Genomic DNA, 26,490 nt, shown 5'->3' on the forward strand with positions numbered 1-26,490 from the left:
CGGCGCAAGATCGTCCTGTCGACCTTGCTCACTCCTGATCCGCAGCACTATATGTGGCGCGGAAGACAGCCGCAGTCCATCCAGCTCTCGCTGTCGCTCATCGGATCAGCGCTCGCCCAAGTCAGCTCAGATTCATCCCGGCCGGGAACGGCCACCTTCTCTGCGGCGAGTGAGATCTGTATCATAACCGACCTCATCGAGCAGGACACAGACAGGCGCTCTTACGGAGAGAGTAATATCCACTTCACACTGCGCCATTTCCCGCCAGGTGAAGCAGTCGGAATATCTCATTCCCCGACTATCCACCCTACCTCTAGTAAGGCGTACATCCACAGGGACCTGGCCTACGGGGCGTCGCTCACCGATCGCGTGTTGGCCGACGCGGAGTTCGTCGTATTCTGGCGGCGTGCCGATGAAGATTTGGACACTGCGCCCCCAGTACCAAGCACACTCGATTGCCGGCTCTTGCGGTTCACACTGGAGTTCCCGTCGGACAGATCGGATGTGTGCGACTATCGAAACCTCTGGATCGCAATCGAGGTCTCCGACACCATTTCTCCGCTGCGATATAGCCGCGGCTCGTCTCCGATTTACAGATCTCAAACGGTGAGAGATCCTACAGATCCGCGTCGTGAGAGGAACCCACTGTCTTGCATGCTGACAGTCCATGTGTTACACAGCATACCCCGTTGGCTCTCCCAGCTGCCGGCGAGAGCGACCCCACGCAAGACGACCCGACGTTGCAGCTCGAGAAGCTGCTGTGGACCCCGCTGTCAGCCGGTGTATCCACAAGCCCTCAGGCCGATACCTGGCCATGGTCAGCGGACACCCTATCGCACAGTACATCCCCCCACAGAGCTATCATCGAGAGGGTGATGTCGCTCGCACGCTCCACCACGAATCTATGGCGGCGCCGGTCTTGACTATCGTACATTGGCAGTCCATCGGAAGGAGAGTTCTTCTCCAGCTAGAAACCATGTCGGATATCATGACGGATTGTATGTGTGGCATATGGATATGCATATGCACTCGGGATATCGCTGACACATAACAGGTCGATATGGACATCGTAACTCCCATAGTTCGGAGGACTCTACATGCGATATTTGTATTTAGAGACTCACACCCTGTAGCGGCGAAGTTTGACATCTAGTGGGCATTTTACGACGTAACCGACTGCTGGCACGCCGCTGGAGCCTCACGGAAAGGCCGCTCAAGCCCATGCCAGGATGCCGTTGCGGTGGTAGCAGCACTGCATGCCTAGCCGTAGCACTGGCAGAGTTCGTCAGCGTGTGTTGGATTTCCCTGGGCACGTCTGTGCACGCCCTGCGGTAGGAAGCCTCAGTCATGGAACACGGTCTTGTGTGAATCCCCCCCTGGCACGCCGTTGGTGTGATTTTCACCCCCGTCTGCCTAGGGGAGAGTCGAGACAAGGCATGCCGTGACAGTGGCCACGATCGTGTCACAGACGCGTTACCAGACGTGATCAACGCGTGACCCCTCGCGCGCTGGCCTCGTCACGCCTCCTCCGCCACATCTTGCTCAGCGCCTTCGTCGCCGTCCTCATCGTTCTCAACGCCGTCGCCGCCGTCGCCGCTATCGGCCCCCACGTCGTCGACCGTGCATACCCACACGATGTCCGCTGCACCATCTTCGCGTTCAAGTCCTTCCTCAACGGGTACACCGGCGCGACTGCCTTCAACGCGAGCTACTTCTCCACCCTCTAGCCCGCCCGCGATAGAAGAGGTGGGTCATATTCGATACGTGACATGTTACATGCTGAGGGGACGATTTAGGCTGAGGACGATGAAAAGGCTGTAGAGCAAGACCTGTTCAGTGTAAAGGTGCGTAGAGTGTGGATGGCCCCCACGAAAGGGGTGTCGTGCCTAGCACCACGGCTGACCTCATATCGATGTATAGGCGGAGATTCAGAGTGAAGAGGATGATGTACGTACCCCCCATGTTCCAAACTCTCAACGAGGTCTTACCCCTAACTAGGACACCGACACCCGCCTCGCACAACTCGAGAGCCTCATCGAGAGGTCCGCGACATACGTCCGGCTTCTCAAGGGGCAGATGGACCAGGCTCGGACAGTCCGCGGAAAGCAACCAAAGAAGCCACAGTCCACGGCCAAAAGCTCACGAAAGCGAGCCCGTGTGGTATCAGACTCCGAGGATGAACGGGAGTCCAAGCGGGCCAAGGCGGGGGAGGCCCATGAGAGCACTGCAGATCAAGACGACTCGGAAGAGAGCCCAGCGGCGAAAAGTACCTTCAAGCCACCGGCCCTTCTCACTGGCGCCACGTTGAAGGATTACCAACTAGAGGGCGTCGCGTGGATGGCTGGGCTGCATCAGAATGGGATCTCTGGAATCCTCGGTACGTTCGACCGAACTCGTATATGGCCGGACGACGACAGCTGACTCGGTTTTCAGCGGATGAGATGGGCCTCGGAAAGGTTGGTACGGCGCATCCGTGTGTACAACACATCTGACGCACTCTCTCCAGACTATTCAGACCATAGCGTTCCACGCTTTCCTTCGTGAACGCACTGTCGCCCCGTTCATGGTCGTATGCCCGCTTGCGGTGCTGGACAACTGGAAGCGCGAATTCCAGCGGTTCGCCCCGGACATCCCTGTCGTGATGTACTACGGGAGCAAGGAGGAGCGTGCAGCGCTCCGACGAGAGCACTTGGTGATGGACGCAGTGGACCTGGAGTACCACCAGAAAGCGATGAAGTCGGCACCACCCCCACCTGCTCCTGCCCCTGCTCAAGGAAAGGCGACACGGGGCCGAGGCCGTGGGCGTGGGCGCGGACGTGGACGCGGTTCGGGTAAGAGCCGTGCAAGGAAGGACGACTCGGATTCCGAGGTGGAGGAAGTAGTGCCGACGAAGTCTCGCGGGAAGGCTGCCGCACGAGGTCGCAGGGGTGGCCGGGCCGCCGCGAAGACTCCTACGCAGAAACGCAAGGCTGCAGAGGAGGCAGGTTCGAGTGAGTTCGAGGACTCGATGGCCGTCGACGAGGGCGCTCCGTTGCCCGCAGAGCTGCGAAACAAGAGACCGCTGAAGCCGCACCAGAAGACGAACTTCCCGGTGGTGCTGACGACGTACCAGATCATTATCAACGACCGCGCGGAACTGGCAAAGTTCCACTGGGGCTTCATTGTTGTAGACGAGGGGCACCGGCTGAAGAACATCGACTGCGTGCTCATGCGGGAGATCAAGAGGATCCCGTCCGCGGCGCGCATGGTGCTCACTGGCACTCCTCTCCAGGTGCGTGCAAATTGTATTGGACGCACGTAGTTCATACTGACGTTGGCATGGTAGAACAACCTCCAGGAGCTGTGGGCACTGCTGAATTTCGTCCTCCCAGAGGTCTTCGGTGATCTCGCCACCTTCCAATCATGGTACATTTCTTCAGAGTACACGCCCCGCTCGCAGATACCTGATCGCCTTGTAGGTTCGACGAGAGCAGGCTGAAAAGCAAGATCACGTCAGAACGCGAGTCGAAGCTTATCCATTCCCTGCACGATATCCTGCGGCCGTTCCTGCTACGACGCATGAAGGCAGATGTCGAGATGCAGCTACCACCAAAGAAGGAGTACGTGCTATACACGCCGCTGACCGAGCAGCAGCGCGAGCTGTACGAAGTCGCAGTGCGGGGGGACAAGGCGCTCCGCCAGCACCTCATCACGCAGATGCAGGCCGAGACCGAACACCTGAACGGTGCGGAATCACAGTCGGAGGAGGATGAGAAGCCGTTGCACGAGGTGACGAGCGAGAAGAGGAAGGCCAAGGGAAAGGGCCTGCGCACGGGGGACCGGAAGACCTACGTCGAGGATTCAGACGACGAGGACTACTTTCGGCGGCTGGACGAGGGCGAGATGCAGGCGCGACAGGAGAGCGGGCGCAAGGAAGGCGAGCTCGGGCGCGAGTGGCAGCGTCGTGCCGCAGGTAAGCACGCGATCATTTCTGCGCACATCGTCGTACTCAACCGCGTGCACACAGTGAAAGAGGTGAACAACAAGAACCTGAAGAACGTGATCATGCAGCTGCGCAAGGTGTGCCAGCACCCGTTCCTCTTCCACTGGCCGAAGGACCCGGTGACGCACGAGCTGGCGCTGAGCGACGAGCTGGTGAACGCGAGCGGGAAGATGATGGTCCTCGAGCGCCTGCTGGACGAGCTCTTTGCGCGCGACCACAAGGTGCTGCTCTTCAGCCAGTTCACGACGATGCTTGACATCATCCAGGCATGTGTGAATTCGCGCATATTTTAGCCGTGTTACTGACTACAAATCCTGTAGGACTGGGCCCAGGAGCGCAAGAACTGGCCGGTGTGCCGCATAGATGGCAACATGGACATGGAGTCGCGCCGGGAGGACATCAGGCGCTTCCAGGAAGGCGGGGACGCGCCCGACGCGCCGCGACTCTTCCTCCTCAGCACGCGCTCTGGCGGCCTCGGCATCAACCTGGTCGCCGCTGACACGGTCATCTTCTACGATCAGGATTGGGTAGGCTTTATGCCCCTGTATGCGCATAGACGAGTGTATGCTGACAGTTGCGCTCGGGTGCAGAATCCCCAAGCGGATGTGCAGGCACAGGACCGCGCGCACCGTATCGGCCAGACGCGGCCAGTCCTGATCTTCCGTCTGCTGTGCGCGCACACGATCGAGACGAAGATCATGCAGCGGGCGACAGAGAAACGCCAGCTGGAGGCGCTGGTCATCGCCAAAGGTGCGCAGTATAACTATCGGGACCGCTCTCGTCTCGCTAATGTCCGCTGCGTTCAGGCGAGTTCAAGAACCCGACCGCGGCGAAGCGGAGCAAGAACCAGGCGCTCGCAGAGCTCGCGATGGAAATGCACCGGCTCGAGGGCGAGAAGATCCAGGTCGTGTCGAGCACGGAGGCGGGCAAGGCGAGCGTGATCAGCGACGAGGACCTGAACACGCTGCTCGACCGCCGTCCGGAGGTGTTCGCGGACCGGCAGAAGGGGTGGACGTCGGCGGGGCAGACCGAGGAAGCGGCAGCGGAGGTCGTGGAGCCGGACGCGGCGGCGAAGACGAAGACGGCGTTCGCGGTGTACGAGGCGCCGGCGAACGAGGGCGGGGTCCTGGGGATCATGGACGATCTGGACGACGACGGCGACGAGTAGGTGGTTGAGAGCACCTGTGGTTCCTCTTTCCTCGTCTGCACTTGAACCGGCTCTGCATAGTCTCTTTGGAATTGTTTTCGTCCTACTTTAGTATCTGCACTCGCTTACCACGCTCTGAATCCTGCATCGCACTCGAACTGTATATACTAGCTGTATAATACGCTATCCATGGAAGTACACTAGTTTTCTCATCACATTCTTCTCATTGCACCAATCTTGCACTACCTGCGGAATCCCTGCTGCTAATACGAGCAAAACGCTCGCGACAGTCAAGTTCTGTTGGTACCTGGAACTAGCGCCGGCCAGATTGGATCGATACGAGGCGTGGGCGTCTAATATTAAAGTTCGAAGGTTGTTGTCAACGTCTACCCATCTTCGCGTTTTCTTCCCCCACCATCATAGTCGCATCGTCCACATCCTCACAATGCTCTGATGGCTGTCTATCTTGTCTTGTATTGTGCTTGACCTACCAGGACTAACTCACAGGAAGCGGGCGGACAGTCACCAACTTAGCTGCGATTGCCAGCGTCGAGCGATCGAGTATCTCGTAACCTCTCATTCAGAGACACATATCGGCTCTCCAAGCTTCAAATCATCATCAGCAAGTGCACACGGAGCTGGGGTCGACCTCGATTCTTCCGCGGCAGTGTGGCGGTCCGCGGACTGTGAAGACATTCCGCCTCGGCCCTTCGGTGCGCATGCTACAGTTGCCGGGCGGAAGCAATCGGGCCACTCTCTTCTCAGCATTCCATCCTAACCACATTCGTCGTGGAAGCTCTCTCATTGATCTACTAGACTTCTATCAGGCTTTGCTAGACTACTAAGGCAGACTAAGGCTCGTCGTTGCCTGATCAAAGTGCAGCTCACAACAATACCTGCGATCGAGGTACTCCTCCGTTTCAAACTCCGGCGATGTCTCGGTCTCGTCGAAACAAGACCTCCTCTGCACTCGCTCCTCTCCGTCGAATGCTTGACCCGCGAGAGCGCTGTTTTCGGTCATATGAGCTCGTTGTTGGCCACCCAACGCACCCTCATCATCACTGGACTGACCCCTGACCGCAGGCCGGCTCGTCGGCGACCTACTCGATTGCGTATGGGTCCAGCGGATATGCCCCAAATGCTAGTGGCCTCCTTCCACTCTGACGTTCCCGCCCTCCGCCCGCCGTCTGCTCGATCTCTGTGATCCAGGAGCGCATTTCGAGAACTCTACTCCTCATGCTCCCCGCTATCCTGTTGCGTTCTAGCCGGATGGGCTACCAGGGTCGCGGAAGCTACTTCTACCCCGCATGGGCTCGCTTCTCTTCGCTTCCCGTGCGCCCACCATCTCTTCATCATGCAGGACCCCAATGCTGTGTTTCAAAACTGCTTCTATGTCGGGAACACCTTCAACGCCATGCTTTACGGTCCGTCTGTTCCCGCTCTCTGTGCATGCGAACACTACTTACCACCGGCATGCATAGGGGTCGAGCTCATGCTCTACTTCGCGAGCACGACGATTATTCTCCGGAATAAGGATCCGAGGAACGCGAAGAGCTTCCGGCTTTTCCTGTACCTCAGCACCGGCTTGCTGCTCATGATCACGATATACGTCGCGGTGCAGGCCGTGTTCGGGCAGGAGATGTGGATCGTGCACGCTGACTACCCCGGAGGCTCGGGCGCATATCTCGCCGATAACGCCGCGGTATGGTACCAAACGTTGGGCAGTGCAGCGTCGATCGTGCTCAACCTTATGAGCGACGGACTACTGGTGAGTAGCGATTGAGTGGAAATCTTGATCATGCCGAGGGCTGATCCTCGTAGCTCTACCGGTGTTACGTCGTTTGGGAGGACTGGCGTCCCATCATCTTCCCTAGCTTCCTGTATCTGGGTACCGCAGGTAAGTCATGTCCCCTCCTCCACCCAGAAGACGCCGACAAACCGCATCACCCCTTTCCAGCACTTGGCATCATGACTTGCGTGTTCACCGGCATCCCGAACTCGAATTTCTTCGTTGGCAAAGCTTCAGAGGTCGCGCTTGCCTACTCCTCCGTCGTCATCGGGCTCAACGTCACGCTCTCGCTACTTATTTGCGGCCGCCTCCTATGGCACGCGCGTACGATCGAGCGCTCCCTCGGCCGGCACGTTGCGCGCAAGTACACCGGCGCGGTCGCACTCATCGTCGAGGCCGCGCTGCCGTACACGCTGTTCGGCATCCCGTATGTTGTCACGCTCGGCACAGACAGCCCCGTCTCGATTTTGTTCCTCTCGATCTACGTCATGTTCACCGTACGTCCCTTCCGCTTTGCAAGGAACAGGAAGACCACGCAACTGACATTTTTGGGCGATAGTGCGTGTCGCCGCAGATGATCATCCTGCGCATCGTGATGGGCCGCGGCTTCACCAAGTCGACCGCGACGCAGACGATGCCCTCGATCCACATCGCGACGTCGATGGGAGACAAGCATGAGTTTGACACCCAGTTCACGTCGGAGCCGTCCCTGAGCATGGAGGCTTATAGTCGGCCGAGCAGCGCAGGGTTGGCCGGTGTGCAGGTCGTGTAGGGTTTCTCCTCGTGAGCTCCTGTTTTTTTTCTGGTTTATGGGGCCGGTGTGTTTTTACGGAGGTGGAGGTGCGGACTTTGTACGATTTCCAGATGTAACGATCACTACCACACATGACATATACCATTGTGCCTTTATTCGCAAGCTGGATCCGTCGATGTTCAGCGGCATCACATTCCCGTCGCATCCCACGCGCCTTCTTTCATTCGCCCTATTATCCGTCATCCGTCATCCCCCAGACCCCATTGGGCAATTCTGGTCTAGTCATTGGGCAAAGGCGTGCCTACATAGGGGTGTCCTTGACCTCGCCCGCGCTAATGGGCATGGATGAAAATTCCGGTGTGTGAGCGGCGGAACAACTTCGAATTCAAATTCGTTGTTCATCTCAGCATTGGCGGCTGTGCTAAACAAAGCGCTTGCGGGGGCAAGCGCTCGTGTAATCCGAAGCGCTAAGCTCTCTCTCTCTCAGCACACACACACACACTCTCCCCCTCTCTCTGAACATATTGGCGGATATGCAACAGATTCCACCACTCGGCTGGTTTTGTGGCAACATCATGGCTTTGTCCCCTATTATCATAGAAGGCGGCCCCACATCCCCATGTGTCCCCCCATTTTGCAAACGGATATGGGGAGCGGGCCTTGGAATACTTCCGGTGAGAGGACATCGATTTCGCCATCATGTAATACAAACGCCAGTGATTCAGCGCGAGGTTAAGCCCCGCCTCGGGGGTCTCCCTTCCTGCACAGCGCTGTAAGCGCACGGCCAGGCACGTCGCTTGATGGTCGGAGAATGTATACAGTACGGGCGTACTTTGTACTTCCGACTCTGCCCTTTTCTAAATATCTCCTCTACATGATATAACCACGCCTTCATACCTCGCACACCCATAGATATGGCTATTTTTCACTGACTATAACATTTTGAAAGCAATCGGGTGAGGGACGCCGGCGGTCAACAAGGCGATTTGCATTGCTTGACAACACCTAGACCTGCACTTCCTGTCGTGCGATAGTATCACACTGCCAGTGCACGAAATCTTCGCTGGTACGTATGCTCAATGTTCTGTCCGCTGCTCATCACTCGATCACTCACTTCCCCGTCATACAGCAGCTGTTTGAGTTCCAGTTCGTATAGTACAGCGCTGATGATGGACGCCGGATTCCCCTTTTCGGCGACCAGGACCATGCGCCACAACCGTGCGGACCGGATTTCGAGATCACGAAGACCCATTGTGCTGTTACAGCGGCTATTGTGAGGCCACACATCCTCCGCGGTGACTTCTGGAAGTTCCCTCTCATCAGGGCGTGTACGGGGACCACTAGGAGGTAACGGGTAAGCAGCCGGCATTACTGTGCCCAGGGAGGGGCTACTCAAAAGTACCGCACTCCGAGAACCAACTTCTTCTATCAGCCATGATGCTATACACCCGAACCTCGCGGAATCTCAGCCGCGGGAGGTTCCTGTATACGTGTGGCCGAGCATACTTCTACCCCATCTTCCTGCTTTTCGTATCGCATCCTGCTCGCTCGCAACCATTGCACGCTTTGTGACGATGCATGACGATGCAAACGCTGTGTTCCAGAACTGTTTCTATGTCGGGAACACTTTCAACGCCTTGCTTTATGGTCCGTCTGTTCCCGCTATCTGTGCACGCGTTTCCTACTAACACACCGGCACGTATAGGGATCGAGCTCATGCTCTACTTCGCGAGCACGACGATGATACTTCGGAATAAGGACCCTAGGAATGCGAAGAGCTTTCGGCTCTTCCTGTACCTCAGCACAGCCCTGCTGCTCATGATTACAGTATACGTCGCGGTACAGGCCATGTTCGGGCAGGAAATGTGGATCGTGCATGCGGACTACCCCGGGGGCTCCGCGGCGTACCTCGCCGACGACGCCGCGGTATGGTATCAAACAATGGGCAGCGCAGCGTCGATCGTGCTCAGCCTCATGAGCGATGGGCTACTGGTGAGTAGAGACTGAACGACAATGTCGATCATGAATAAGACTGACCTGCCGCGCCGGTAGCTTTACCGCTGTTACATCGTTTGGGAAGACTGGCGTCCCATCATCTTCCCTGGCTTTTTGTATCTAGGAACTGCAGGTAAGCCCTATAACCCTCCTTCGCCGCCCAGAGACACCGACATATTGCATTCCGCCTTTCCAGCACTCGGCATTATGACCTGCGTATTCACTGGCATCCCGAACTCGGACTTCTTCGTCGGTCGCGCCTCGTCTGTCGCACTTGCCTACTCCTCCGTCGTCATCGGGCTAAATGTCACCCTTTCGTTACTCATCTGCGGCCGCCTCCTTTGGCACGCGCGTACGATCGAGAGCTCCCTCGGCCGGCACGTCTCACGCAAGTACACCGGGGCGGTCGCGCTCATCGTTGAGGCTGCACTGCCATACACGCTCTTAGGAATCGCGTACGTCGTCACGCTCGGCACGGAGAACCCGACCTCGATCTTGTTCCTCTCGATATACGTTATGTTCACCGTGCGTCCCTTCCGCCTATGCGTATGTGCCCTGGAAGCTGACGCTTTCTTGGTCATCAGTGCGTGTCGCCGCAGATGATCATTTTGCGCATCGTGATGGGTCGTGGTTTCACCAAGTCAACCGCGACGCAGACGATGCCCTCGATCCACATCGCGACGTCGATGGGGGACAAGCAGGATTTCGACACTCAGTTCACCTCGGAACCGTCCCTGAGCATGGATGCGTGTAGTCGGCCGAGCAGCGCGGGGATGGACGGGATGGAGGCCGTGTAGGGTTCCCTCTTGTGAGTGGCTATCTTCTCTCTGGCATATGTGGCTGAGGAATTGTCACGGGAGGAGGGTGCGGACTTTGTACAAGACATATTCCATTGTACTTTTATTCACCAGCTGCGGTTCGTCAATTTGTACATCCCTCAAGATCAGTACGCGACATCCAGGGGCATGACTTGAATGCATTCATGTCTTGACCTTCTTCCCCGTCACATCCCCTGCGCTCGCTGACATACGCTATGCTCCACCCGACATCCCCACAACACTGGCCCGCAGCGACTTTACTCCAGTCATTCCAGACCACCACGTCCAAGGTTCACACACAAGGTGAGTAGTGTCCCTGACCTCTGTCGTGCCTCGGATGATTCGTGATCTTGCTCAAAATAGGACGTGCATACTATGCACCAACGTGCGTAGATGCAGGATTAAATCCGCCCGTGCGCGTGCGGAACAACATGAAGACTGTTGTACATCTGAACAGCGTCGGCGGCTGTGCTGAACACGCGTAGTACATTCGGCGGATGACAGGCCGCAGCCGCGCTGACTACCAGGACTGTCACACTGTTTGCCTAAGCTCAGAGTACTGTTGTCTGCTCATCACTCAATCACTCGCTCCCCTATCACAGATAACGTGTCGTGAGCTCATCAGCAGGAGACTCGGACAACTGCAAGCTGAGACGCAGAGTACGATGTGATACACATGAAGTATTGTGCGTATCAACGGCTCGGGTACAGCACGGTCACGGTGTGTTTACGCCTTTCCTAGACCCGCCAGCCGCTCATTATTCGTATCTTGTCAGTTGTCTTCAAGGTCGCGCATACGGCGATGCATCAGTGGCGCCACTTCTCCCCTTTAGTGACCACTGGCAGTCACCACCGCTGCGACCTGAGTGGTTGAGCATCAGCATGACTGATGGCGTCTTATGGTCTTATCGAGGTGATAAGATACTCCAAGACCGTAACGCAGTCTCCCGTACTAGCGTGCTACACGCGCGCGGCCGGCGTAATCTCAGCTGCAGGAGATGCCTTCAGCCTGGGCGGTAGAGCATGCTTTTACCGGCCCCACTGCATCCTGGTACTGTTCGTATCGCAACCTGTTCACCCGCTGTCAGGCCACGCTTTGTGACCATGGACGACGGGAACGTCGTATTCCAGAGGTGTTTCTATGTCGGGAACGCCCTCAATGCCATGCTCTACGGTATGTCGATGTCTACCCTCTACCCATAAGTACGTTCGATCACTAACCTTTTGAGGGTGCCATGCATAGGGATTGAGCTCATGCTCTACTGTGCGAGCACCATGATCATCCTGCGAAACGAGGACCCGAGGAATGCCAGGAGCTTCCGTCTCTTTCTGTATCTCAGCACGAGCCTGCTGCTCTTGATCACTGTATACGTCGTTGTGCAGATCATTTTCGGAGAGGAGATGTGGATTGCACACGCAAACTACCCCGGAGGCTCCGCGGCATATCTTGCTGACAACGCCGCAGTATGGTATCAGACCTTCGGAAGCGCAGCGTCAATCGTGCTTAACCTCATGAGCGATGCGTTGTTAGTGAGTAATAAAATGCACGCCTGTAGTGTGGCACGAGACTCACCGGATTGTACAGCTTTACCGCTGCTATGTCGCTTGGGAAGACTGGCGAGTCATCACCACGCCTTGCATCCTCTATCTGGGCACGGCAGGTGAGCACTTTTGACCTCATTCGTCAGACTGGCGTGGCCTGATTTCCCCCTGCCCGTTCGGGTCAGCGCTCGGCGTCATGACCTGCGTCTTCACCAGCCTACCACACTCGAATTTCTTCGTCGGGCACGCCGCGAAGGTCGCGCTCGCCTACTCCTCCGCCGTCATCGCCCTAAACGTTACGCTTTCTACCCTCATCTGCAGTCGCCTGCTCTGGCGCGCGCGTGCGGTCGAGACCACGCTCGGCCCCCGTGTCGTGCGCAGGTACACGAGCGCCGCCGCGCTCGTCGTCGAGGGCGCGCTACCATACACGCTCTTCGGGATCGCATATGTGGTCACCCTCGGCACGAATAGCCCGACCTCAATACTTTTCCTCTCGCTTTATGTCATGTTCACCGTGAGTGCCAGTGCCCTCCGCGTGCGCATGCAGCGAGATCTGACGCTGTGCTTTTGTGCCAGTGCTTGTCACCGCAAATGCTGGTTCTCCGCATCGTGATGGGCCGCGGCTTCACGGTGTTGAGCCCTTCGCAGGCGCTGCCGACCATACACATCGCATCGTCAATGGGGGACAAGCGGGAGTACGCCGTCTCGTTCGCTTCTGAGCCGTCTATGAGCGTGGAGACGTATAGCCTTCCAAGCAGTGATACGGGGCCCGACGTTGTGGAGATCGTGTAGGCTCCGCATAGCAAGATCTGGTTTTTCCCGGCAGGCCGGAAATCCTATGTATGATAAAGGATATTCATAAGCTACCGTCCGGCTATGTGTACAATGGAAACTACTCAAGATCCAGCATACAACTTCCGTGAGCGTCCATTGCCCACCAAAGATTCAATCACGTCTCGTGTCTATCGCCCTCAATTTCACGCTGCTCCGCGTCCTGCCTGCCCGCCGCGCCCTGCAACCCAGCGAACGCGAGCGCCGCCCCACTCGTCACCGTCGCCGCATCCCCCGCGACCGCGCCCACATTCGCCACGCTCTGCCCGACGCCACCCACGACCCCGCGCGCCTCCGCCCCATAGTCATTCTCCACGACCGCCCCCGCTGCGTCCTTGAGCGTGTCCTTGACCTCGCCCGCGCCCTCCACCACGCCCTGCGCAATGGAAGACGCACCGCGGGCCGCGGCGTCGAGCTGCGCGGTCGCCTCGGGGCGCGTGGGCACGAAGGTGCTCGCGATCCACGCGCCCGCGGAGGACGAGGCGGAGGTGACGGCGCCGGACACCCAGCGCGCGGCGTCTGCGATAGATTGGGTGCCGGACTCGCTGCTACTTGTCACGTTGTGCGTGGTGTTGGAGAAGCGCGCTGGGTTAGTCGTGCGTGGGTGTGTTTGTAGGTATCTGCAGGGGGTCAGTATTGCTGGTGAGAGGGGGGAGGGGCAGACGCACAGTTCCTTGGCCTCGCGGACGCGTTGTGCGAGCCGCACAGAGTCTTCGCGCACGCTGCGGCCGACCTCGTCTGCGGAGGCCTCAAGACCGTCCTTGAGCAGCCCGTATTCAATGAGCGCGAGCTCGAAGTCGTTCTGCAGCTCCGCCAGGTCGTTCCCGGGTTGCTCAATAGATTCCGGTAGTACGATGGCTACGAGCCTATGCGGACAACGCAATCCTCAGTATCTTGTCATAGCGAAAAGCGAGATAAAATGCTTACCCTTTGACAGCGCCCTCCACTTGGGGTGTGAACAGGTATGTCCGCGAGTCGTCCGCAAGTGTGCCAAATGTTGTCGTTTTGAATAAAGGGAAGGTAGCCTTACCGACCGTCAAGGTCAACAAGGGTTCGACAGACTCTCCCTCTGTCCGAGAGATTACGGCTAACGAGAGGGCGCCTTCTGAGAGAATGGTCGTTTCCTGGCCGAGAACCTGCGCGGCAACCGCGCCAGGTATGGTTACTAGGGACGCGGTGTTCTTTCTACACATTCATGATAGCCCGAATAAGTGATAGGTATCGAGGCCGGGTACAGGGGAAGCCCTACGAAGAGATCGCGTCCTTGATCTTCTGGCGCGCGCTCGACTCCTCTGCGGGCTGCAGCAGCCCGTGCTCGATCAGAATCTCCTCGAACCGTGTCTGCAGCTCCGACAGTCGCGAACCGTCCTCCGTGACACCCTCCGGCAAGCCGAGCTTCACGTATCTTGCGAGGAAAGTGAAATGAGCACCCTGAATCGACGCCAATTTGAGACAGGCGCTGCTCACCCGCCTGGAACGCCTTCGATCTCCGGAGAGAACACGTACGCCCGCGCATCGTCCTCGAGCGTGCCGAATTCAACCCCCTTCTTTAGCGCAAACGCGGCTCCTCCTACGGTCAAGGTAAGGTCTTTCCCTCCTACCGCCGGCACGATGTTGAGGTCGCCTGCGCCGAGAGTAACGTTGGCTTCGCCGAGGATGTGATGCGCGGTGACCCCCGGGATAGTGATGAGAGTGTCTGTCATGTTGTGTTGGATGTTCTTGGGGTATGAAGATATGGATTGGAGGAGAAAAATGTTGCTTCTATAGTGGTAGTGGTGGTGGTGAGAGGGAGAGAGGTATGTGTCTCCAGGCTGTCGCCCGCGACTGGAGGTGGTCGTCCGCCACCGATGATGTCATTACCTTAGGCGCACAACCGCCCCCATCAGTAGGCGCTCGTTGCGCCCGGGAAAGAAATTGCTGATAACCCGAGCGAAGTGAGCACACGACATACTTGTAAAGACACAAAGGGCTGGTATATTTCAAAATCTACCTATTCTCTGGGAAAAGAAACGTTAGCGCAGCGCAGAGACGACCGAAATATTTTCAAGGGCTCACACAGCATGATTCCCCGACGAGCAACGACGAGCGCAGCTCTAAGATACGACCTCTATATTCAGAACGTGAAGACGTCCACGTTCATGTCGGTGGAGTCAAATTCCATATCCGGGATATCTAAATCCACGTCCTACAGAAATATCAGCAGCAGTACACGACAAGACAGGGTCACCAACCACACTCACCCGCATCCCGACCAGATGTTCATGATCGATCATAAACCCAGAATAGTCCGGGTTCAGCACCGCCCGCTGTTTGCGCACCATCATGAACGGCAGACGCGTCACCACCGGGGCCACAAACACCGCGTCCGCAACGATGGGCGTGCCCTCCGTGACCAGATCCGCGATGGCGCTGTCCGTCCGGAGGGTCAGCGGGCACGGGTCGTCCAGCCGCTTAGGGTGCACGTGGAAGTCGTACATCATCATCGTCGTCGTGCCAGCCAGGATCGGCATGCCGTGGATCATCGCTGGGAGGACGATGCGCTCCCCGTGCACGTATCTATCCTGTGTGCTCAGCATCGCTTCCCGAAGCTGGGAAAATGTGCGGGAACGCACCTCAACCACTGGAAACCGCCCATGATCGGCCAGAAGCGCGTGTTGTCCGGGCCCCACTCGTCCCACGCCTTCACCGCGGGCGTGAACGACGCGCCCGAGCCTACGCCTGGGGGGATGTACGCGAGCAGCGTGGTGCTGCGCAGGAACAGGTTGAAGCGCACGGTGCGCTCGCCGTAGTTGAGTTCCATGACGTGCAGCCTGCAGTCGCCGGAGGTCTCAAACGGGCGTCCAGGCGTGGGCCGCGCGACGGACGGCGCCGAGTGCGTGTAGAACCGGATCGGGTCTTGGCCTGGCTTGACGGGCGGCAGCTGCAGCTGGGCGACGTGCGTGGGCGGTGCTGGTGAAGACGAGGCGTCGACGTCGCCGCTGAACGTGTATATCGCGATGGCACCCGCCGCGGCGGTCGTGGTGATCATGTAGGCGCGGCTTGAGAGGAACGAACAGTCGTATGCGCCGCTGGGGAGACCTGAATCGACGCAGTTCTAGCTTCACCGGGTTAGCTAAGTCGCCAGGTGATTGGAGTGTGATTCCTCACGCACCACGACGATCTTCCCCGTACGCCAGTTCCAGATGACGAGGGCAGGATCATGCATCCAGAAAAACATGCCGACGACATCATCGAAGACCTGGATGAATGCGCGGTCGTAGTGCCCAGATGGTATAGATACGCTGAGCTCCGGTATGGCAGCCTCTGGGTGTGGACGGTTGCCGCTGAGCGTGTGGAGGCGGACCAGGATCTTGTTGTCTTCATCACCTCTAAACACATGCGTAAGCAATGTTGAAGTCATGCAAGAACCAGTAGATATGTGCAGGAAACGTCATGCCTTTGACCAAGAAAACCTGTCAGAAGGAAATAAACGCAGGCAATCGCAGAAAATTCGTGGTACGCGCGAGGTTAATCAACCTCTCATATGGAATGAACTGTTATACGGGGCTCTGAAATATGTAATATCATAGACATTTCTTATTATAAAAGCCGCAAGAATCTGCTCACGTAGTGCACGCCAGCATTCGCGTGAACACACGGGCTACATCCTCCTCGACGGCCCGATGGTTTGTAACCGCCGGAAACAATCTAGCTCGTGCCGGATAATACTTGAGATTTCTCACAAGTGCAAAACTGAGTCATTCGTAAGTCCATCCTCGATATTCCGACTTCAACTGCTCCACCGCTCTTGCACCTTACGGGAGAAGGAAGGAGAGAGGGAGGACTCACGTTACCCCGTCGGTGAGTACCAGCGCAATCAAATCCTGCGACGGATCCATAGCGAAGTCGCGCGCCGTGAATCCAATGTCGTCCCTTTCGACGTGCTGCACGCCTTCCTCCAGCGTCGGCAGTCGTGTGATCGCGAGGTGGCGCGAGCCCAGGAAGCCAAACCCCCTGGATGACGCGAACACGCCGTCGACGAGTTCGTAGGCCTGGCACGCGGCTGGAGCAGAGAAGGTGTCGACCCTCTTCCAGTCGAGGTAGCGCCACCGCCTGCGCCGTTCGAGGAGCAACTTGTAGCGTTCGGCGACAGACAGAGAGGATCCGGTGCCGTCGACTAGACCGTCCGCGGCGAGCTCGATGTTGTACTGGAGCTGCAGGGACTCTTTCACGAGGTCCCGGAGCGCCGCGCATACCTGTTCCTTGCATTATGATCCCCCCTTGCCAAGCAGGAGTAGATTTGGACGTACCAGTCGGCAGCGTATGAGAGACTTCACATCAAGGTGCTTCAGGACTTCGATGCGCAATTCCTCCGGTAGTCGCAGTAAAGAAGAGCGGGGAGGGAACGATGCCATAGCGTTGGCGTCCGTAGTGTCGGCATCGGTGGATATATGCTGCTCGCCGACCATTCAGGGACGATACGACGAAGCCAATATGCAGGGAGGCTCAGGGAAGGGAAAGAGGAAGACGCGGCGAAGTGGACGGGAAGCGCACCTCGGAACCTTTTGCCCGGCGCCCGGACCGGATGGAAGCGGCCCACCCAGGCCGACATCCTTTAGACATTACGCCGGCAAGCGCCGAAGCCTATTGTGGGAGCGGAGACCGCAAACACATCTTGTTCTCCTCCTCCCATCACCGTTACGGCTAGTGCTTGTTATCCGTATACACCATAGCACGCATACTGCAGCTAGAACCTATGCCAGCTTCCAGACTGTCCCCTCTGCGCACGGTCTGCGAATACCCTCAAGAGGACTTGCGGCACAGCATCACCACTAAAGCATTCCTCGACTTGCCTCGCGAGCTCCTCGTCGAGATGCTCAAACTGCTCGATTATCGCGAGATCGCGCGTTGCAGACGAGTGAGTGCTCATACTCTACGGGAAAGCAGTCTGCACTCTGTTGCGGACGAAGTTCAGGTCGTAAGCCTTTGGAGCCTCGCTCGAGCTACAGAGCGCTTATGCCGAATAAGCCATATACACAGTCTCTGGTACAATTTTTAGTCTTATTGACACCCTACATACCGTCTAGTCTCGCATACAGTTATGTGGATGTCCTGAATGCCCAGTACGGCATATATACGCATTGCGGGTGGTGCACGCGAGCACGCGCCGTCTCCCTTCCCGCACATCTGTCTCGCAAGCTGATCAGACGCGAGTCCTGTTCTTAACTTTCAGGTAATTTACGGTCTGATGCATGCCCAAACCCCACACGAGATTATGGTCCCCACTCTGCGGGGGTCCGTTCGCCTCCAAACGTTGCATCTTTGAAGCCTGCCTGAACGCAGTGTGCCCAGTCTTCATCGTGGCAATGATGATCGGGGGAAGATTCCTCCACTCAACTTTCTTTGTAATATTCGTCTTAGACTCACGTATGGGTATCATGTGCTAACCAATTGCGCTTCACAGATCTGCAGAACATTGAACGCCCTCATCGACGCCAACACCACGCTCCTCTACCGGGTCGAGCTCGGCATCGAAGGTTTGATAGACGGCCCTGCGGGCGGTCCCTGCACCTCCGAGCGCCTAAGCCAGCTCCTCGAACGGCGCAATAGGTGGTTAACGCTCGACTGGTCCCATGTGCTCCCGCTCACCCCGCAGGAGGTCATCCCGCAATCGCCACTACCGTACGAGCTCCAGGGCGGAACGTTCCTGAACATCCGGAACGTCGCCTGCCAGATCACTATCAACCAGACCGTGTTGCCGACGGGTCTTAATCCGCGCGCGGAGTATACGCACCATGTCCTGGACATGAAGGTCTTGGACATCACGACTGACCCCACTCAGGACCTTATTGCGCTGTTGGACGTGTTTGGCCGGTATGTCGACTGCTCTTATTGAAGAGCGAAGCTCATGTTGTTTGGTAGCGTGCATGTGTGGTCGTTGTCCACCTACACGGCGCACCCAAAGGCCGCGAGCCCTTTGTTGAGGCCCGAGGGCGTAGCGAACCTGCTGATCACCTCGGTGTATATCGCGCACGACCTGATTGCGCTCGTGGAATGGTCGGACTGCGTTCACGTCACCATATGGAATTGGCAGACGGGAAAGGAGATCCTCGTATGCTGTTTCCAAGGCCATTCATCAAATGACACCTTCACTGACACAACGCTGACACAGGTGGGCATCGAGAGCACCTTACCGTACCTCGCCACGGGCCTTGCGTTCCTCTCACCCCGCATCTTTGTCCTCGCAGACGCCTCCCGTGGCGAATTGGTCGTGTTCTCCCTCGAAGACATCGACTGTATCTCCCCGACCTTCGCCCAAACGTTCCGCATGGTGCGACCGTGCGCGCGCCTGCAGCTCCCGCGTATCGACCGCGGCTGGCACATATCCCACTTCCAACTCGACAGCACGCCGTTGCTCGCCGATCTCCCCCGCTCGCGGCCCTTCACCGCCGCCCCGGACGCGCATATAGTCGTGTTCACGATGCAGTACGTGACGCACAACCACCGGCAGGTGTCGAGCCGGTACATGGGCTTTGTGCACAGCGCGCACCTGCGCTCGTACGCCTCGCGCGCAGAGGGCGAGTCGCGGCCCAAGGTCGTCCCGTGGACGCAGTGGGGCCCGAAGAACGCGCGGATTATGACGCGCTTCATTGTTGGGGCAGCTTTTGCACGGTGCGCCTGTTATGCTTTCTGTACCGTCTGATGCTCACCCGTTCACGCCCGCACAGATACGTACACGGCCAGAAAGTCGTGTACAGCCGGGCGCACCAGGTGCCCGACCGCCAGCTGATCTCCGTATACGACTTCAACGTGCACCCGGCGCGCGTCGCGGCAGCCACACGTTCGCCTACCTCAGGCGGCGTGGAAGTCATGCAGACGGAGGAGGCGCTGCTCGACGACCCCGCGGGGCCCGCGCGGGCGTTCGTCGAGGTCGTGGACTGGCCGACGGTGATCAAGCGCGACTCGCAGGAAGCGCTGCAGTGCCACCCGTTCGTGGAGGACGTCGAGAGCGGGCTGCCGTACATCGAGACGAGCCGGCTGGTGGAGGCGCGGGCGGAGCCGGGCGTGCATAGGACTGCGTCGTACATGATGGATGACGAGCGGCTGATCGAGTTGCGGGTGCGTGTGTATTTGCTTTTGAGGATGTGTGCGTGGCTGACAGGTGCGGTGTTTGCGCGCAGTTGCATGGGGATGGCGAGTCGGCTACGGACAGCGTCCAGGTGTATACTTTGTAAGTGTTTTGACATGTTTCTCGAGCTGTGGATGTACGAATTTTTGTACGTATGCATGTTCCTCATTTATTCAGGTCAGAGCAGTTGTTAGATTACTTTCAGGCGCAACTGTACATCTTTCGCAACAATCTGAGCGATCCCAAACGCCTTTATTGTCGACATCGGCACGACGGATGTGAGTCCTTGAAGCGATCGGGCAGAGCGACTCAAGGCAACCCTTGAAACTCGGCGCCGACTTGCGGTGTCGATAGATGATGACAGCACTCGGCACGGTCGACTTTTTTCGAGCGTTGGGCATCCTTCACATGGAAGCCATGCTCCCGAAGTGACATCATAGTCTATCTCGAAGTTCCCGCTTCAACCTAGATCTGACCGGTGTAGTGCAATGCCCAAAGGACAATCGTTGCATGCAATTTGGGACAGTATATCGACAAACAAACGATCAACTAAGTGATCATACACACGCATGATTCGTGTCCTCATACACAACGCCATCACAGTATTCTCTCAGCGCCGCAATATCGCGAAGAAGCATACTGTTCAAATACGCGTTCTTCTGCCTCTCACGGAGTACGACGTGTATCTCGCGCATCCTCAACGCACCTGCCTTCGCCCGCCCCTCGAAAGTGCGCACGATCGCCCCGAACAGCTCACGGTGCCACGGAAAGTACTTGAGGGTGAATGTAGTCAGATTTGGCAAAAGCAGAGGACGCGGGACCGCCGCGGACGCGCTCTCCTCTGCCGGGCGTGCGGCGAGGGCAGCCAGCAGCCGCCCCGGGTAGCCCTCTCCGCGGAGGTGCAGCTCGCAGAGAGAGGGAAAGGTGCGGAAGAGCTCGACCCACAGCCCGTGCGGGATGCGGACAAGGTGACATGCGACGGAGAGTTTCCGCAGGGGCGCCCGGCGGAAGAGGGCCCTGAAGTCCTCGAGGATGCACTGCGAGCGCATGAACGGCGGCGCTTCGTAGGCGAAGAAGGCGAGTGTGAGGCGGAAGCGTCCATCACAATCGACATACGCATAGTTTTCACACACGCCTGGAGGGACGTTGATATCTGCACATGTTGTCGTCTCGAGGAAATGCACGTTGGCGGGGTCGTCCGGAATGGACATCGGCAGCAGCCCGGAGGTCTTGTGCACTGATCGCGACTCCCGGTGCCACTGCCCGGACACGTACACCTCGAGGTTCGCACGGATCCCGACAGGGAGACGTATGCTCTGCAGAAGGGCGAAGACGAACCAGTCGTCGTCGTGAATCTCGAGCCTGCGTAGGCTTGAGATCGCGATGGGCTCGTTCGGTCTATCCCGCGCGATCACTACCGGGTAATTGTGGAAGGGCATTCCGTCCTCCATAGACACGTCCTCGAGCTGCTGGGCGATCGCGAGGACGTCCAGGAACTCGGATGTCGGCAGAACGCGGTCGCCGCGACAGTTTCCCATGGAGAGTGTACGCAGCCGAGCAAATATATCGGGCATCCATGACAGCTGGAGGCGATAGACGTCGAGCTCGCGAAGACGCGGGAATTGGGTGGCGTCCAGTGTGAGCAAGGCTTCTGGGGGCTCCAGCTCTGGCCAGTCAGGTATGCTGACGACGAGAGATACCAGGGCAGGCATTCCGGCGTTGAGAAAGCCCATGACCAGCGCCGCGAGGTTTATCCCGATTTCCCAAGCATCATCTTCATCGTCGGCCAGGCTAATATCGAGGTCGCATATGAGCGCACGGCCATCTTCGAGCGCTGAGAGCATCACGGTGCACGCGTCCTCGTCGTGTATCTCGACCGAAAGGGCGATGGGGTGACGTCGTGAGCGCGTCCTTGCGAGCTTCATCCACTCGATATCGGCCGGCGTTTTGACCTGAACATATGACCAGAGCTGAGGAACAGCAAGGGCAACATCGCGCCAGCGCCGAGACACGGAACAGAGGGGAAGGGCAGCTAGAGATCCGGGGTTATCGCTCCAAAGAAACCTTTCCAGCCTCAGATCCCAGAAGGCCTTGAATATTTCCATCAAAATCTCGTTCGGCAGACGGTCGAAAAGAGAGGGTGGAGTGCGGGTAGGCGGATAACTCGGTGGAGGGTAAGCATCTGACATGGCATTAGCGGTATAGAGATTGGGCTTCTGCCAGATCCGTTCTTCTGGGGTATATCAACCATGTAATATCTGCTGAACGATATCATGTAAGCAAGGAGAAATCTGTGTGTGCATGAGTGGCGGTACCCAAACTGATGGAGTGTTGTGCAACCTGAAGCGTCTACGAGTGGCCCGAAAGTGCGACGATTCTTATAGTCAGACTTCCTCCCTTTGTGACGCTAAAACTGCCCTGATCAGCTTACGTTACGGATTATCGCGACGTAGGCGTGTTGCTTGCGATGTGAGTCGTGGCGGGGGGCCGTTCCAGTCGAAAGCCCATTGAGTCTGTTATACAAAGCGCCAACGGTGCCGCTGGAGCGCGAGTTCCTTCGTAACAAATAAGCAGTCAAACCAAACCCTCTTTGCATGCGTGGCTTCCACGATGCATTCGACCCAAAATACAGCCCCGTTCGGCATGATTTGGATGGTCACTCGCATCCGCTCTTCCGATCCAGGAGCTCACTCAGCTGAAAGCGTCACCACGTTTACGTTCTGCAGTTACACGTAAGTATTTTATGAAATTACGAACCTCTAGAGCGTCCGTACTTATGCTCACCATACCGCAGGGCTCCTATAGCTGTACTCCAAGCTTGCCGATGAAAAGATGTGGGAGGAAGAGTAGGAATGTCGGAATCTGCCGAGTTCCGAAAGCGGCAGCGGCCATACGTGAAGTCGGCGCTTCTTCGCACTCAGACTTCAGTCAGGTTGGCCCCACTGTTGCCTAGCTTGAGATCTCACGAAGTCACCCAAGCCTGACCTTCCCCACAAACCACGCACACTGGCACTGGTCGTCTCGGAGCCTCTTCCGAGTCCTCGTCAACAACCATCGTGTTCTCTGCCGGGCCCTTCCTCACGACATAAGATTTCAGGCCCAAACGCGTACCCTTCGTCCTCCACCCGAACGCGAACCATTAACGTCGCGGCCAAGGCTGGCCCCTGCTGATCCTGGTATATCTTGGAAATACATTCTCTCTCGTTCTTCTTCGGTCAAGGCGACGTCACAAAAACCAAGACTCCAACTATTTCGACCTTGACTTTGTGTTTTCTCCACCGTGGCTGGCCAGGGCTGGCTCGTTGATAAGGAAAGGATGACAGGTCGATCTTCAACTTGTTGCGATGCGGGGTGGCCTGGGGTGGCTCGATCGGCAAGTCCCGCTCTGCTACAACATACAAGCCGGCGGAAGAGAAGTTTTTGGTGCCTTATCTGGAAGTTATCTCAATCTCGTCTCGATCACTCATCCTATCTCAGCGCTTATATTGCCTTTCCCGAATCCAACGGTCGTGGCCGTCTTGTCCGTCTTTGCTCTCAGGCGACGAGTCATTGACAATATGGCAGTACGTGCGTGGAAGACGCAAACAGTTGGTCGCGTTCGAAAAAAGCAGCGCGTAAACCCGCGTGGCGCCGCCCTGGAGAGCTGTCCGATAAGGCCTTGGCGCTGCGGGATACACGGGCGCCTGCAATCATCAGGGGACGCTGCTAACTTCGAAAAGCAGCCGGCAATCAACCTTTCTCACTTGACTCCCACCGCTGCTCGGAATCGGGGCGTCCGTGTTATCGCCTGTATATATAGGACTCTATACCGCGGAGCGCGTATGCGATAGCAGCCGGAATCCTCCTCCTCCCATCCCGAGGTCCGCCCACAGTCCTGCTCGCAAAGACCCCCAGCGGCCGACACAACCATGACGGACGACTCGATCATCGAAAAGGGCGGGCATGTCCACACGAACGCGGAGGTGGCTGTGGACGATGAGGCCGAGTTGGCGAGAATGGGCTATAAGCAGGAGCTCAAGTACGTCGGTCTCGCATGTTTCAAATGCGAAATGAGCTAACCGGCTCGTCGTTTGCAGGCGCGACCTTACGCTGCTTCAGGCAAGTCAAAATGGTTTCGGGTGCGAAATACACAACTGTGGCTGACAGCCGCTTCGTTGCAGAACTTCGGCATCTCCTTCTCTATCATCAGTGTGATCACCGGTATACCCTCGCTTTTCCTTTATGGACTTGTACGTGCTCTTCCACGTCCGCGCGGAAGCGTGATTTACTCATTCATGCTCACGTTCTATAGAATACGGGTGGTCCCGTGGTGATGGTGTGGGGCTTCGTTGTCGTCGGTACGTCGGGAAGCGTCAAATCGACCGTAGGGTTTTCCTAACCTCCGGCGCTAGCATTTTTCACTATGTTGGTAGGTCTGGCGATGGGCGGTAAGTTTTTTTCTCCCTCGCGGTGCTTGTTTTCTGCGGGCTGACGTCTATCCCAGAAGTCTGCAGCGCACATCCTACAAGTGGTGGGCCATATTTCTGGGCGGCGATGTTGTCGGAGCCCAAGAACGCAGCTTTCGCGTCTTGGGTCACCGGTTGGTTCAACCTCCTCGGCCAAGTCGCTGTGACCGCTGGTATCAGGTAATCCACCTTCCGCATCCTCAGTCTAACAGGAACTCACGTCGACCGCCCCAGCTATGGTTGCGCGAACTTCATCTCGACCCTGGCGACGTTCAACACCAACTTCGTCCCCGAGCCGCGCATCACCACCGGCATATACGCCGCGGTGCTCATCTCGCAGGGCCTCATCAACACCTTCGGCGTGCACCTGCTCAAGTACATCAACAACATCTCGATCTGGTGGCACGCGGTGGGCACGACTGCGCTCGTGATCGCGGTGCTCGCCGCGGCGCCCTCACATCAGTCGGCGGAGTTCGTGTTCCAAAAGTTCATCGACAACACCGGCGTCGACGGGGTGGGCTGGAGCGAGCGCGCGAGCCCGGCGTATGTCGTCGTCGTCGGTATCCTCATGGCGCAGTACACGCTGACGGGTAAGCACCATACTTTATTAACTGAGGGAATATATATTGACTTTGTCACAGGCTTCGATGGGAGTGCACACGTGAGTCGCGGCGGTAAACGCGGGTTCGCACATAACTGACGCGTAAATGAGCAGATGACAGAGGAGACGCACAACGCAGCAATGGCCGGGTCCGTCGGCATCGTGATGGCGATCGGGTGCTCCGCCGTGCTCGGGTGGTTCCTCATCCTCGGCCTGCTGTTCTCCATCCAGGACCTGGAGGGGACCATCGGCTCTGCGACCGGACAGCCCGTCGCGCAGATCTTCCTCGACACCGTTGGGGAGAAGGGCGCCATCGTGCTCATGGTACGTTGGATATGCCTGTATCACATGTGTTGGAAGTGGCTCATTTGGACGTGCGCAGGTTATCGTCATTGGCGCGATGTTTTTCTGTGGCACGTTCTCGCTTACGTCGAACAGCCGCATGATGTATGCGTTCGCACGCGACGGTGGCATCCCGGGACACAAGTTCTTCCACAAGGTCTCGAAGGACAGCCAGTCGCCTATACGCACCGGTATGTTCCGCATGATGTCTGGGCCCATGCTACAAGCTCATATACTCTCGACAGTGTGGCTCGCGTGCACGCTCAGCTTCATCCTCGCCCTGCCCAGTCTCGGTAGCTCCGTTGCGTTCTCGGCGGTGACAAGTATAGCCACCATCGGTCTGTACATCTCATACGGTACGTCTCCTCCCCTTCCCTCCGCCTCTCTTTGCCCGCTTTCCCGCTTACACTCGCCCATTTCTAGCCATCCCGATCGGGCTGCGCGTCGTCTACCGCAAGCGCTTCGTGCGCGGACCGTTCCACCTCGGCGCGTTCTCCTACCCCGTCGCGATCATCTCCTGCCTGTGGATCGCCTTCATCTCCATCGCCTTCATCCTCCCGCAGGCGAACCCCGTCGACTCGCAGACGCTCAACTACACGATCGTCGCCGTCGGCATCGTGCTCGCGTACTGCATGGGCTTCTGGGCGCTCAGCGCGCGCAAGTGGTTCACCGGCCCCATCAAGCAGATCCAAGGTGCGTCTCCTCCGTCTTCACGTTGAGAGCGGGCGGGCGCTGATTTTGTGTGCGGCAGAGGCGGACGGGACGGTGGACGGGACGGACCGGGCGAGTTCGGAGGTCGTCACCGCGATGGGCGACTCGGACGAGAAGAGGCCGTAGAAGGGCTCGGCCGCGTCAACGTTATGTGACTGATGTACACTAGATGGATGCTATCTCTACACGCCGTCCTCGGACATTGGACGATCCAACTTCCCTCTCGGTCTGCTTGACACGCCCTCCTGTGGATGCCGGACGCATGGACGTGGTGAGGTTGCGAGCTGATCGGCTTCTGCAAGCCAGGCATGGCTCGCGCTGGGGAGATCTTGCTTCCCTCCATACACAGTTGTTTCACGGCCCCTAGGTGTTGTGCGTGCTTGTGCGTGCCCCTCAGAGCATCCTTTGCCCCCGCTTTTCCAGAT

General features: G+C 57.7%; 8 protein-coding genes across 8 annotated transcripts; 5 read left to right on the plus strand and 3 right to left on the minus strand.

Annotated features, from left to right (window-relative positions):
- The first annotated feature begins 1,567 nt into the window (after positions 1–1,567).
- On the plus strand, positions 1,568–5,359 carry TRAVEDRAFT_155393 (uncharacterized protein). Its single transcript, XM_008046018.1, has 12 exons — positions 1,568–1,746; positions 1,797–1,844; positions 1,921–1,947; positions 1,999–2,377; positions 2,434–2,456; positions 2,507–3,271; positions 3,326–3,405; positions 3,459–3,952; positions 4,007–4,254; positions 4,303–4,509; positions 4,573–4,732; positions 4,789–5,359. The coding sequence occupies exons 1-12, from the start codon at positions 1,636–1,638 to the stop codon at positions 5,148–5,150; spliced, it is 2,904 nt and encodes a 967-aa protein (XP_008044209.1). The 5' UTR covers positions 1,568–1,635; the 3' UTR covers positions 5,151–5,359.
- A 1,136-nt stretch (positions 5,360–6,495) lies between these two features.
- TRAVEDRAFT_88664 (uncharacterized protein) lies at positions 6,496–10,320 on the plus strand (the record flags this gene model as incomplete). Its single annotated transcript, XM_008046019.1, has 5 exons — positions 6,496–6,553; positions 6,611–6,897; positions 6,951–7,026; positions 7,087–7,415; positions 10,252–10,320. Coding segments are annotated over 5 exons (819 nt in total), but the record flags the coding sequence as incomplete, so codon positions are not given.
- A 1,269-nt stretch (positions 10,321–11,589) lies between these two features.
- Positions 11,590–12,819, plus strand: TRAVEDRAFT_53069 (uncharacterized protein; the record flags this gene model as incomplete). Its single annotated transcript, XM_008046020.1, has 5 exons — positions 11,590–11,659; positions 11,729–12,015; positions 12,071–12,146; positions 12,213–12,541; positions 12,604–12,819. The coding sequence occupies 5 exons, from the start codon at positions 11,590–11,592 to the stop codon at positions 12,817–12,819; spliced, it is 978 nt and encodes a 325-aa protein (XP_008044211.1).
- Positions 12,820–12,976: 157 nt separating this feature from the next.
- TRAVEDRAFT_53070 (uncharacterized protein) lies at positions 12,977–14,561 on the minus strand (the record flags this gene model as incomplete). The annotated part of the gene is made up of 5 exons (XM_008046021.1): positions 12,977–13,478; positions 13,527–13,724; positions 13,786–14,043; positions 14,108–14,263; positions 14,326–14,561. The coding sequence occupies 5 exons, from the start codon at positions 14,559–14,561 to the stop codon at positions 12,977–12,979; spliced, it is 1,350 nt and encodes a 449-aa protein (XP_008044212.1).
- Positions 14,562–14,829: 268 nt separating this feature from the next.
- Positions 14,830–17,281, minus strand: TRAVEDRAFT_174703 (uncharacterized protein). The gene is made up of 7 exons (XM_008046022.1): positions 17,148–17,281; positions 16,687–17,093; positions 16,010–16,226; positions 15,471–15,952; positions 15,099–15,414; positions 14,914–15,043; positions 14,830–14,855 (listed from the first exon to the last, which is right to left on the minus strand). The coding sequence occupies exons 1-6, from the start codon at positions 17,250–17,252 to the stop codon at positions 14,972–14,974; spliced, it is 1,599 nt and encodes a 532-aa protein (XP_008044213.1). The 5' UTR covers positions 17,253–17,281; the 3' UTR covers positions 14,830–14,855; positions 14,914–14,971.
- Positions 17,282–17,593: 312 nt separating this feature from the next.
- Positions 17,594–20,216, plus strand: TRAVEDRAFT_74992 (uncharacterized protein; the record flags this gene model as incomplete). The annotated part of the gene is made up of 6 exons (XM_008046023.1): positions 17,594–17,755; positions 18,302–18,711; positions 18,760–18,949; positions 19,010–19,509; positions 19,566–19,956; positions 20,019–20,216. The coding sequence occupies 6 exons, from the start codon at positions 17,594–17,596 to the stop codon at positions 20,070–20,072; spliced, it is 1,707 nt and encodes a 568-aa protein (XP_008044214.1). The 3' UTR covers positions 20,073–20,216.
- A 307-nt stretch (positions 20,217–20,523) lies between these two features.
- On the minus strand, positions 20,524–22,155 carry TRAVEDRAFT_53073 (uncharacterized protein; the record flags this gene model as incomplete). Its single annotated transcript, XM_008046024.1, has 1 exon — positions 20,524–22,155. The coding sequence occupies one exon, from the start codon at positions 22,153–22,155 to the stop codon at positions 20,524–20,526; it is 1,632 nt and encodes a 543-aa protein (XP_008044215.1).
- A 1,030-nt stretch (positions 22,156–23,185) lies between these two features.
- Positions 23,186–26,419, plus strand: TRAVEDRAFT_174707 (amino acid transporter). The gene is made up of 14 exons (XM_008046025.1): positions 23,186–23,389; positions 23,444–23,984; positions 24,043–24,064; positions 24,127–24,195; positions 24,258–24,303; positions 24,358–24,393; positions 24,450–24,591; positions 24,646–25,001; positions 25,053–25,072; positions 25,127–25,336; positions 25,395–25,545; positions 25,600–25,710; positions 25,778–26,047; positions 26,106–26,419. Exons 2-14 carry the CDS (start codon positions 23,875–23,877, stop codon positions 26,189–26,191), a joined length of 1,629 nt encoding a protein of 542 aa, XP_008044216.1. The 5' UTR covers positions 23,186–23,389; positions 23,444–23,874; the 3' UTR covers positions 26,192–26,419.
- Positions 26,420–26,490: the final 71 nt, after the last annotated feature.

Source organism: Trametes versicolor, assembly GCF_000271585.1.
Source record: "Trametes versicolor FP-101664 SS1 unplaced genomic scaffold TRAVEscaffold_13, whole genome shotgun sequence".
NCBI classification, from domain to species: Eukaryota; Fungi; Basidiomycota; class Agaricomycetes; order Polyporales; family Polyporaceae; genus Trametes; species Trametes versicolor.

Bases quoted from the DNA above. Each gene is read 5' to 3' on its own strand.
- TRAVEDRAFT_174707 (XM_008046025.1), top strand. From the start codon at position 23,875: ATGACGGACGACTCGATCATCGAAAAGGGCGGGCATGTCCACACGAAC. The intron at 24,304-24,357 runs GTACGTCGGGAA...CTCCGGCGCTAG, and splicing joins GTGGGGCTTCGTTGTCGTCG to CATTTTTCACTATGTTGGTA. The intron at 25,337-25,394 runs GTACGTTGGATA...GGACGTGCGCAG, and splicing joins AGGGCGCCATCGTGCTCATG to GTTATCGTCATTGGCGCGAT.
- TRAVEDRAFT_155393 (XM_008046018.1), top strand. From the start codon at position 1,636: ATGTCCGCTGCACCATCTTCGCGTTCAAGTCCTTCCTCAACGGGTACA. The intron at 3,272-3,325 runs GTGCGTGCAAAT...TTGGCATGGTAG, and splicing joins TCACTGGCACTCCTCTCCAG to AACAACCTCCAGGAGCTGTG. The intron at 4,255-4,302 runs GTGAATTCGCGC...CAAATCCTGTAG, and splicing joins TTGACATCATCCAGGCATGT to GACTGGGCCCAGGAGCGCAA.
- TRAVEDRAFT_174703 (XM_008046022.1), bottom strand. From the start codon at position 17,252: ATGGCATCGTTCCCTCCCCGCTCTTCTTTACTGCGACTACCGGAGGAA. The intron at 16,227-16,686 runs GTGAGTCCTCCC...GCATGTGTTTAG, and splicing joins GTACTCACCGACGGGGTAAC to AGGTGATGAAGACAACAAGA. The intron at 15,415-15,470 runs GTGCGTTCCCGC...CACACAGGATAG, and splicing joins GGCGGTTTCCAGTGGTTGAG to ATACGTGCACGGGGAGCGCA.